The sequence below is a fragment of the Tubulanus polymorphus genome, chromosome 1, assembly GCF_964204645.1.
Source record: "Tubulanus polymorphus chromosome 1, tnTubPoly1.2, whole genome shotgun sequence".
Classification (NCBI taxonomy): Eukaryota; Metazoa; Nemertea; class Palaeonemertea; order Tubulaniformes; family Tubulanidae; genus Tubulanus; species Tubulanus polymorphus.
Window position 1 is genome coordinate 28852249 of NC_134025.1, and position 12018 is coordinate 28864266.

Genomic DNA, 12018 nt, shown 5'->3' on the forward strand with positions numbered 1-12018 from the left:
TGTTACTCATTATTTGGCTTGGACGTTGAAGTTAGGGCCATAGAAGAAAACCAGTGCCAACGAACGTAGGAAAAAACAGATTTCAGTTTTCTACGCGAGATATTAAATTATCAAGTACAAGTCACAGCATTCTGTGGCAGAAAACAATGTATTCCGGGAGGTTAAAAGTACACAGTCATTTGGATCATTAGGCCTACACTGTATAGGCAAATTCAAAAAATTCAGAGCGGGCCTTGAGATATATGGCATGAATAAAATGAACTCTATTTAAGAAAACAACTTATGAATTCTTTTATTTTACTTTCTTTATTTTTGCTCTTTGTTGATAGAACCAATGACATTCATTTGAAAGGCGTATATATATCATTTTGTGTCAATGCGTGGTTAAATGAAGTCTAAAGACTTGCGGGTTTATTGTTCACCTGGTGACGCTGGTCATGATTTCATTTCTTGAATTCTATTGAATCTACGGCAGTAAATAGATCGAGAATTGACTCGATCGATTTCTGCTTAGTAGAAAGTGTTTCGTAAACAAAACAAGCAATATTGGAGGAATAAACTAACGAGTTAGGACGTTCGGCATTCGTCTTAGTCGTAATGATATAACAGAAACCACTCGGGGTTGCTCAAAATACATAAAAGGATATACGAGTCCCAGGTTTATGCTAAACTAACTGGATTATTGTTTTATTTTACAAAAAAAATTGATGGATATTTTGATAAGTATCTAAATATCGAGAACGGTGACACTCGAATAACGAAAAAAACTCATACGTGGAATGGCGTTTAAATCAGTGATATCTTGTGGAATATGGCTACTGTACATCTTACAAATATCTTTCGCTCAAATAGTTACAGGTAAAATAATCATCGATGGGATTTTGTTAAGTTCAATTTAACTTTCTAAGCAATTTTGAAGTTTAATTATCATCGTTGTTGTATGTGCCTTTCCATTAAGATTATTTCTGTTGGATTATAAAATGCGTTCCTATTTTCATACGACAGATACGTACGTGGATTTGTTTAACCCGTCTATGCCATCAGGCGCTTTATCAAATGGTCAAACACGGACGATCTACGGCAGCGTCACCATAGGAAACAATGGCCAATACATCCCATCAGGTGAATAATCAGTCAATCAGCCCATAGACTCTAAACTCCCATGATCAGCCCCAGGAACACTTTCTGAACGTATCATCTCTCTGCGAACATCTATAACATTGAGACAATGCAGTTATCATCTGATTTTCTAACTATACGTATTCTGATTTTCAGCCACAAACATTTTCCCCGCATTTGTCGTGTGTTCGCTTTTAGACATGGATTTAACGGGGCCCCCTAGTCCAATTCCAACTGCAGGAATGACTGTGGCGTATAGGCCAACCAGTGCTGTGAACTGGGGAATATTGGGCAACAGAAAATCGAGGCGAAATATACAGTTCACTTTTGCAGTCCCTGCTGATCCGGGCCTTTGTCGCGATTGTCAGTATTTATGTATCCATGTTCGATCGCCCCTTTCTACAACTGATAACAATGCAGAAAACAACTGGGGATGTGAACTTATACAACCAGCCTTGTCGTGTGACGTAGGTAGGTAGGAAGAAACTATACTTTTTGACGCGTGGTTTTTTTCAAATCTTTTTTTATGCTTTTATCGAGCGTTCGGTGCATATCGTTAAATCTTCAATCACTCAAACTTATTGAATACATTTCAATGAAAGATTGAATGACTTTCACCTGTTTCGCTTGTTTATGATTGTAAAATATTTCAACTAAGCTAGGTAATAAACTAATGTTCTTATATAGTTTAATTCGAGCATATAGCTTGAGTTCTCTAAGAATCAAAACAGGTTCCTCACCTCAAACACAGATTTTAAAAACCGCGATTTCAACTACGTAGATACTGCTGAGCTTTTTGTACGCGTGTTATTCATCAAAACAACATTCAAATCGGTTCCAATAATACTCATATATGATTTTTGTACGGTTTTATTCGCATTACTGAGAAATGGCGGTTGCTTTGCATTTTAGATTTGGAACTACGGTCAACAACTTTACCCCCAAAACTATTCGAGTGGCAGGATGTCTCCTCGGCATTCTCAGTTATAATAAAAGGAAGTAAATCCATAAGCGCTGTAACCGGGACTAGAGCGAATTACGAAATAACGACATTTTATTCAGCCAGTCAGACGCCTTGTACGGCTAATCAACCTGTACCCGATGGATGCCTGGCAGCTTCTTTGGGTAACATTACAAACACGTTTACACTGGCGTCCAGACAGGTCAGCACTAATGGTATCTCGACCACTACTCTTACAGGTATAATAACACTTTCCAAAAAAACTTATACATCACAACATAATAATCAACCCACTCCAATCAATTGAAAGTGAAGCCAATACGATATTCAATATATATTAAATCGGCGGTGTTTATCTCAACCATCATTCTAAAATGTCTTCGTGACCTGTTTCACATAATCGGCGAATAATGATTTTGTTATATCGTTATTATGAATCTCATCCGAAACATTTTCATAGTGATTGAATTATGTATCTATCTATTTGATTACCGTATCGGTGCTAATTCTACAAAAATGTGTACCGAATATAAAACGTTCTGTTGGTTTTATACTCAGAATGTAATTTCAACTATTTTTTTGTAATTATTTTCTAGGTTCTATAGTTTATTCAGCATTGAGCACGGCTGCACTTTGCAACAGGAAACCGTTATATGTGTGTACTGTGGTGTCGAACTCGACAGCATCCAGCTGGAGTGAAATGGACACAAAAACAGCTAATAACCAAAAATGTAACGAAATCACTAGTCGTAGATGCAAACAGGGTTTGTATTCAAATCTTAATATCAAATCAAATCAGAAACTTAAATTTGATCTTTAATCAAATATTATCAAAGACAATTTTTATGTTGTGAAAATAGCCGCAGCCAGAGTAGGTCTCGCATTCTCGAACCTATGACCAGCCGGCTTCAAGTGCCTTCACCTAACAGCTGGACTGTGGTAACTAATTGACAGAGTTTGCCTTGAAACCGGCGTGTGTGGCGACTCTTTTCACTAGCCATAACCTATAATTCTCTGATAATAATGGTTTTCATTCATACATTTTCTTATTTTAAATTGAAGATCCAACGATTGATCAAGTTGTGCCAACTGCAACCTGTTTAATTAACGGCAAACAAAATGAAATCGATGTTGCGTTCGAAATATTGAATAAAGACAGAGCGGCAATTACAAATAAAGAATTTCTGTACATCGATGCGGCAAATACAAATTTTGAAGTGGAAGGTTATTTGACAAACGCAGCCACAATCCCGCCCGATGCGACAACTACGATATCCACGCATGCCCTAACGACGGCAGCGCCACTAAGCGGCGGTATCGATAACGTCAATACAAAAATAACGTCAACTGGAAAAGCTACTAACGTTAATGTAAACGTCAAATGTCAAGATATCACTCACGTCTGCGCAAAACTGAAAAAAGGTTCGAATCCATCGTATTTTGATATTGATGGAAGTAACAATTACTCGTGTTCGGCCGATGCCACTTACTTCAACGACAAGAAGTCATGTGATCCAGGTATGAACCAATAGCAGCAATGATTTTTAACATTTCATTTGATGTGTTTTTACAATTGCTATGATAACCAAAATCATCACAATTCCAACGCAGAAAGCTGTTCGGGAATGGCTTTTCGACATAGATGGAGAAAGTTAAAATGAATCTTTTTTTGATATTTCAGATATTTCGTTAACGCTTTCAAATCTAGTTTCAAAGCGACTGGCAACAGATGCTCCGTTAAGTAATTCATACGCTGTTGATTTGACGTTTGACGTAGCTTTTTCGAACGTCGCTACGAATGCTAAACCATCCGACGGAAACAACGTGTTGGCGCCTTGCGGAGCGTACGACAATTTTAAGTTAGTAGCGGGAATCGTGGATTCGGATTTGACGGCTTCACGAGCCGCGAATGTATGCGGTACATTACAGACGTATACTCTTACAGCTCCAGCCGCAACTCTGAAATCTAAACTGAATCCGGGAGATGCAGCATTGACCGTTACAGGTTAGCAGAATGTCCAGAAGCCTTTTTTTCAAATGCATGTATAAAATTCCATGGTCAAATATGAAATCATATTAGAAATGCTTTCATGATTTTCTCCACGAGCATAGCCTATACAGACTCCAAAACCCGACCACCGTGAAACAAGTGTATCTATTGTAGAATACATTTTGTATCATGTCGTATCTATATATTTTCACAGGAATCCCAGACATAAAGAATTTACAATTGACAGAAGAATCGTGTCTTAAACCCAAATACGCGTGTGTTTGTGTATTACCTGTGGCGGCATCATTCTGGACAGACGCTGATATGACAAATAACTACGACTGTCATATCATTAAACAGGACTGCGGACCAAGTATGAGGACGAAATGAGAAACTTTTTTGTTCACATAAACCTGTATGATTGTAACTATCATGAATATATTATTGTTATAGCATTGAATAATTTGCCAAATGACACGTGTGTATATGAGAATGCAACGGCGGAAAGTATTGTGTTTAATATTGATGCGTCCGATCCTGATAACGACAAAATCACCTGGCACTGGTATGTTACTCCAACGGGCGGCATGTTTGAAATGAAACCAGCGGACAGTAAGTCGTGTTGTTTACATCGCTTTGGTCGTAATTTTATCGAATTTAAAAACTGAATGAAAATCGGTTTATTTTAGGCGGTATAATACGTCATATCGCGGATCCAAAGTTCGACTACGAAACAACGAAAGAATATAAAATCCATGTTCTGATAACTGATGGTAAAAATCTCGGTGTTACTGGTACATTAACCGTGTGCGTTATTGATGACAACGAACCACCGAAATTTGTGAATCTCCCCGCTGAAATCAGTGTACCAGAAAATCAATTACACCAAGCAACTATATTCGACGTTAGTAGCTACTATCTATTCTAGAATTTCAACCCAATTGATATCGCTACCAACTGAATTTTGCGTTATATTTCAAGGTTGATGTTACCGATGACGAAAATGACGTAGTCACATTTTCGATGACGTCAGATCCTGCAGACGGGATGAATAGATTCTTCATCGATCCAAGTAGGCCTTCGATCACTATGCCTTCTATAAATGAATGAATACTTGTAATTCAGTCAAATTGAATCTTGGTTTACTTTGGTTTCCAATTTCATAATCGAAATCACTATTTTCCATTTTCCAGGTTCTGGAGCAATTTTTGTAAACGAAACCGCTGGAATTAACTACGAATATTTGTGGAATAATTATCTACCAGATCCGCAATACTTATTGAATGTTTCCGCTTGCGACGCTCGCGGTGCTTGTGCTACCCAGATAGTTACGATAAAAGTCATTGATGTAAATGAAGTTCCATACTTTTCGCCGAATAAATCGGTTTACTTTGAAATCAAAGAAAACCCTACAGTAAGTAATAGCCAGTATATAATAGTCGGCCAAAACTAGAATCAATTTCTTAGTACATGAACGTGACGTTTTTATACTACATTTTAGTGGAAGGCACCGTGCACCAAATGGAATCCTTTGGTCTATCAAATTCAAGCTGGTTTCGATATCGATATGTTTGGAACTGTACGAGATGAACTTTTCTATTCGATTTACGAGAAAAAATATTCGAACGGTTTTAATCAAGCACCCCCTACAGGCTTGGACGTGTGTACATCGATCGCCATTGATTATGAAAGCAGAACACTTCCACGTATTTTCTATTTAGGTAATTTCGCCGCTAATGGACTTCATACTCTACGCATTGTATATTTTGGAAATATGGATCGCTCCTCAATTTTCTTCAATTTCAGATTTCGCCGTAAAAGATTCCGGTTTTAGTAATCAGGGTGACAAGAAAGCGATCGTTCCACTGACTGGGATTTACCAGTTGAAAATATTCGTCCAAAACGTTTGCGACCATTCTGCGGGTTTTTCTGGATCATATACCGCGACTATCGATGAGAATACACCCGTAGGTACAACCGTAACTCGGGTTACTGCTAACGACAACGATCTGTGGCTTTATGGAGAGTTTTGGTTCTTCGTCGATCCTACAAACGTCGCTTCTAAGTATTTCGAAACGAGAAGACGCAGTCGAACCACCGCTGATGTGATCGTTAAATCCCCGATCGACGCCGAAGTGTATCCGACCATTGACGTACCCGTAAAAACACGTGACTATTGCGATATAGAGGCGTCTACGATACTGAAAGTAACTGTCATTAATCTGAACGACAACAGGCCAATTTTCAGCAAAGACTTATACAACTGGGAGACATCAAGCACCTCTAGATTGAGTACAACCGTTGGCCAATTATTCGCCACAGACCGAGATAACGGTATAAATATATATATAAGTCACTAATTCACCATGTGTCCATGTTTCGTAACTGGTCACATTTTTCTATTCAAGGGGATCAAGCTACTTTGACTTACGAGATTTTACATCACGCCAGAATGTTTCACGTAGATCCGAAATCCGGTATAGTTTCAACCTTACAGAATCCTATGTTGCCGTATCATAAATATGTTCTGTATTCGGTGGCAAATGATAACAACCCTCGAGGAAATCTAAAATCGCTGTAAGTGATATCAAAATAATAAAATGATGATGTAATTTATCGGCTTTTACAAACAAATCTTCTCATATTTCTGTTCTTTGTAGAGTGGTGACGATAAGAATTGACACATATAATGAGTGTGAAGTTTTAACGAGTTGGTCGACTCAACAAGATCCGCCATATTTCACTGCAGCAAATATCCAATTATTTCTAACCAATCTCAGACCGTTGTGTTTTCCATGTGTGGCCCGTTTACATAATATTACCACTGTCAACAGGTACATTTTCGAAAAAACCTTACCGATCAATGATTTAACAGAAGTCACCAAACATTTTTATCCTTCGTAAATTTCTAGCAAAGCCGTTTTGTTGGTATATTTCCTGAAAGATGACAGTACGAATCTGCTCGGAAATATCGGACGACCAAAAGAATTTCTTTCAAACGTGACCGTCATGAGTATCGTGAATGGTAAAAATTTAGCCGTTTACGGCGCCACGAAAGTGGTCAACACATGCGGAACTGCTCCGCAGGACTCGTCGACCAACAACTGGTTGATTGATACAATAGAAGGAAATATGATGCTCGGGTTTTTGTTATCGATAGCTTTGACATTATGGCTCAGCGCAATAGTCGCAATAGGCTTGAAATTGAGTGTCTTATATTGCGTGAGCCGAGATAAATTATCGTAAGTTTTGATAACATTATTTTTCAGTTTCAAAGTTTCTCGCGTCGTAATCATAACCATCGTTTACTCTTCTAGGCACAGACTCGATACCCCATTTTTAGCGGAGGGAGATTTAGATAAGAAATCGAAGCAACAAGATGAACCGATAAGTAATGAATTTAGACAACCAGAACAACCTGGTAAATAGACTTGATGCCACTCTAAATATCCATGTCTAAATCTACTGCAGTTTTTCGTATCAATTTATTTCTTCTTTCCAGATAAGCTACAAATATTAGACTTCCGTTATGCTGAACGACCCCTAGTGGCTAATCAATTATTACCCGATGTCAACACGTAGGTTGCACGAATAAACACAGAATTAATTTCGTTACTTTTTATACATCACGCTTACATTGTTACTGTTGATATCGCGAGTAAATTATTGTAAATAAAACCTATGATTTATGGAAGTGAGACGCAAAGGGATTTTTTATTTGCATTTCATATGTTTTTAATTAAGTGATATTACATGGGTGATATTAGAACTGTCCCGATATAATGGTTTGCATATAGTGGAATATTCGTTACTACGAACTTCGGGGACCAGAAAATCTCATCGTAATAACAGACAGTTCGTTTTATTTATTCACAGTAAAAATTGATAGAAATTTCTCATTTTTAAACTATTTTTGATTCGTTACATCTGAGTTCTTTTTAATGAGGTTCTACTATGTTTCACGGATGGATGGATGCGTAAATGATTAGATTCAACTATTGTATTACCAAATACGAATAAAATGATGTTTCCACAAAAAATGAAGTACTTTCGATGTTAATTAATTTTCTCTTACAATGGCGTTTAAGTGAGTGAGATGCGAAACGCGAACGTTGACAGTGATTTATTAAATCTCCACAAATATTGATTGCGGTATAAATATGTGATGATGTAAGTATGAGAACTGTCGAGGGATATCGCACAGGCAGACGGTGGAGTATACACACTCAGCGCCGCATCGTCGTTGAATATCTCGCTGAAATTTACCGCCGTCGTCGCCGCTGCCGTCGATGGAATTTCAATTTTTTAGCGCCATGAAATAAAACAACGTAGGAATAATAAAAGCCGCTAACTTTAATGAAAAAAATGCACGCAAGAATTGGAATTATTTTGCTATTCTCTTCAACGGTAAGGTTTAGAAATAGTTATCATAAGAGAAAAATCACTTAAATTCAAGAATTGTTTAGATTTTCCTAAATGCCTATAAGCATTTGTCATATTTATGATGAGAAAAGATTTGATTTTTGTAAATCTCGTTAAAATGAGTGCATTTCATTTCGCGTAACTATTTGTTGAAATCGGCCTTCATTACGTGAGTGCACTTCACTGGAATCTATATGAAAAGATCCCGGATTCGATTCCAATGGATGAAAATGAAATTGACCTTTCATTCAGAGGATGCCGAGAGTTGAATAAGTACATGTAGCGAATTCTAAGGAGACTTTTGACACTATTAACTACAGAAAATGAGGTGCTGAATAAAAATCTAGTATATTGCATATTTTGGCAAAGTGTTCATTACTGGCAATTATTGAGATGGTGAAAAACTACTCAACATTTTATTAGACACCCAATTATCGCCCATTGACGATGTAAGCAAAATTGAATTGGCCAATTAAATTCCTCCGGAAGCCAATTATAATCTATCGGTGTTAAGTGTGATTTGAAGGTTATTTGAGAAAGATAGAGTCGTTTAATGTCTAGATTTGAGAATACTCTTGCAAGCAACCGGACTTAAGTATTGACGTGAGCCGTTTTCGCCGCGTCTATTGCGTGGTATGAAATAATACGAACAGTTGTTTATAGCACTTAAACACGAACTGTTTGAATAATACATGGATAAACCTGGTTAGCCATTATTGATCTCTCATGATTTATTGATTGATAAAAAAGCGTATAGTAACCGATTTCAATCGCAAACCGGAACCATAAAAGGAATTCTACCAGTTCTTAGAGTTTCTCTGTTAATTAATGCTAGTACCTGGAATAAGATTACTTATTGATAAGATGTTATAATTAGCGAAAATGTTGCGGATATCAGTCTTGCTCTGTTGAAAAGAATGTATTATCAATAATTTAAAAAGATTCTAGGAGCTGCCAGCGATATTTCAAGTCCCCATTCGTTTTTTTTTCTCACTGCGAATAAGAGTATATCACATCTCATAAAGAGAAGTGAAAGTGGCGACAAAAATGTCAAGCTCCTTATAAAGCTTTTATTCTAAGGACGATGGAATTCTCGTCCAGTTGACAACAAAACTAGATTGATCAAATTTCATCTGGTTTTTTTTCCTATTCTACGCTAAGCTGTGCTGTGGCTGCTGTATTCATTACGTCACGATCTTTCAATCAACTAATCTACGTTACCTTTCACCGAATATGGAAACCGGAAGTGAATGAGCGGAAGTCATGTTTTGTGTAGGTTGGCAGTCTTTTTCGATGGTAATTTAATTACTGCCATTTAGATTGATGTCTGAATGATTTCCATGGCCTTTGGGAGCAGAGGACTTCACCACAGTATATTCTATATTTAACCTATTCTATATTAGTATACCTCTATATTTAACAATTTATATATACACAAAAACATGCGTATAATTCTGTATTTTTCATGAATAGTAGAAAGTAACACGGATAAGAAATATTTTGGAGCATACGCAGTTGATTATCCGCGGCTGTGTGTAAAATACACAGAGTTATACCAAAAATAATGGTTTTATTGACGACGTGTTAATGCAAAAATGGCGTGACACCCACAGAAACAGTGCAGAAATTTAACACAGTAGTTCCTGAAAACACGGGTCAAATCTGACCGCTAAATTAGTTTCAATGATGGATGGCGCTTTGAAAAAACGGTGAAAAAATGCCGTTGTCCTACCTAAAGAAATGCCTATTCATAACATACTAAAAAATGCCTTTTCGGTCGCAACATTGAGGAAATTGTACCGTGTTATTTCTTATCAATAATATCATTTATTAATCGATGCTCACGTTGAATTGGCCCAGTATTTTCCGTATGTACAAATGTTTCTAACAGTGTTAACTCCAGTAAATGAATATCCCTGGGGACGTTTAAACATCCGTGCAAGCGGTTCAATAGTCAGTGCTCAGCTTCTTTGTGTAAAAATTTATTACTCAGGAAAATAACGAGATATTTTAATAACGAATGGTCCTTTGTACATAATATATACCACATCAGACGAGAATGTTCTACTTTCAGATGATAATTTACACTGAGTGCTCGATCGGAGGCGGTGGAGCCTGTTTTCTATCAATCCCAACGTCCTGGTGTCAGAATACCCCGGACTGGGTGAAGAGTCTCAGTAAGTAATGTCTCCATGGTCCTGAACGCTTGAATCGAAAAGATATGAGAAGTTCATTGACGGGAATTCCGTATGTCAGCAGATTGTGACGTCTACCGTTAATTGATTCTATTTCATGAATCCTGTGGTTTATCTTCACATTCCATTTATTTCTATGATGTGATTACTTGCAGCGGCACGTTTGTATTATCATAGCTATGTAAAGGCATAATTTTTTGACAATCTACGGCATCCATGCATTACACATATTTTCACCAGGCGCCTGCCCGTCAACTCCACCTATACCAGATGCACAGATTGTGGCGTTAGAAATAAAGGTCGTCTACCAGTGCAGCGACCCTTTGAAGGTTTTTGATGGATTTTGGCTTTACTCGAACCGTACCTGTTCTGGGAATCACACGTGGACGGGTACTCAATATCCGTGTAGAGGTAACAATCATCAATTCTGACTTTTCACACAACTGAAGGACATGTTGTTGTTCATATAAAACGTAGAACAATCTTTTATAGGCTATAGAAAATGATTAGCAAACATAAATGATATTGATTAGTAGGAATCATTCATCAAGTGGATTCAAGTTTAATGTCAATGTTTTAGTTTATTTTCTCGATCGGTTTGACTCTGACGGAGATCATGACCTCACCGAAACTTCGAAAAATCATTGAAAAAATTCGCGAAAGGATCAGAAAATGATCTTCATTTAGATCGCGTGAATTTTTGCGTAATGCTTGTAATTTAAGATATTCGATGTCAGTCTCCGCCGGATGTAGAAAACGCTTATAAATATACACGTAATCGTAATGTTGGAGGAACTGTGCGCTACACGTGCGAGACGGGCTACGAGCCGAAATCCGGATCACTGGAATTAACCTGCGGTAATCGTGGAGAATGGGTCGGAGAAACACCCGTCTGCAAAAGTAAGATGTAGTTTGATGTCTTGTATACGTGATTGATAATTCAGAAAACATATTTTGTAAAAAAATATTTGTTGCATATAATATCACAAGCAGAGAAGTGCAAAATCTACACGTACGCTTTCAAAAAAAGACAAAATAAAAACTTTGAAATCTTTATTAGTGTGTTCTCATATCAGTAAGCGTAAAGACTTTACTGTACTTTGAAAGATTTGATCAAAGTTCCTAGCTTTCGCTACTAGTGCTGGTTAGCACCGCGCCGTTCCTTCACAACTTTGTTCTCATATCATACATCATCAAACAAGATAACTTTACCTCTCATCCTAGAAGTGACATGTCCATACCCGGAGACATCGAAAGAGACCAAGGTGACGTTCTCATCTCTAGAATACGGTAGTCGAGTCACCTACGAATGTCTACGAGGTTTTTCACGT

The 12018-nt window shown here is 37.4% G+C and overlaps 1 protein-coding gene across 1 annotated transcript; it reads left to right on the top strand.

The window, feature by feature from the left end:
- The first annotated feature begins 460 nt into the window (after window positions 1–460).
- LOC141905319 (uncharacterized) lies at window positions 461–8081 on the top strand. Its single transcript, XM_074794161.1, has 19 exons — window positions 461–858; window positions 1006–1122; window positions 1276–1590; window positions 2032–2319; window positions 2677–2844; window positions 3143–3598; window positions 3762–4085; window positions 4285–4443; window positions 4524–4682; window positions 4760–4974; window positions 5052–5142; window positions 5264–5484; window positions 5572–5791; window positions 5877–6404; window positions 6479–6647; window positions 6731–6904; window positions 6983–7312; window positions 7388–7491; window positions 7573–8081. The coding sequence occupies exons 1-19, from the start codon at window positions 780–782 to the stop codon at window positions 7650–7652; spliced, it is 4197 nt and encodes a 1398-aa protein (XP_074650262.1). The 5' UTR covers window positions 461–779; the 3' UTR covers window positions 7653–8081.
- Window positions 8082–12018: the final 3937 nt, after the last annotated feature.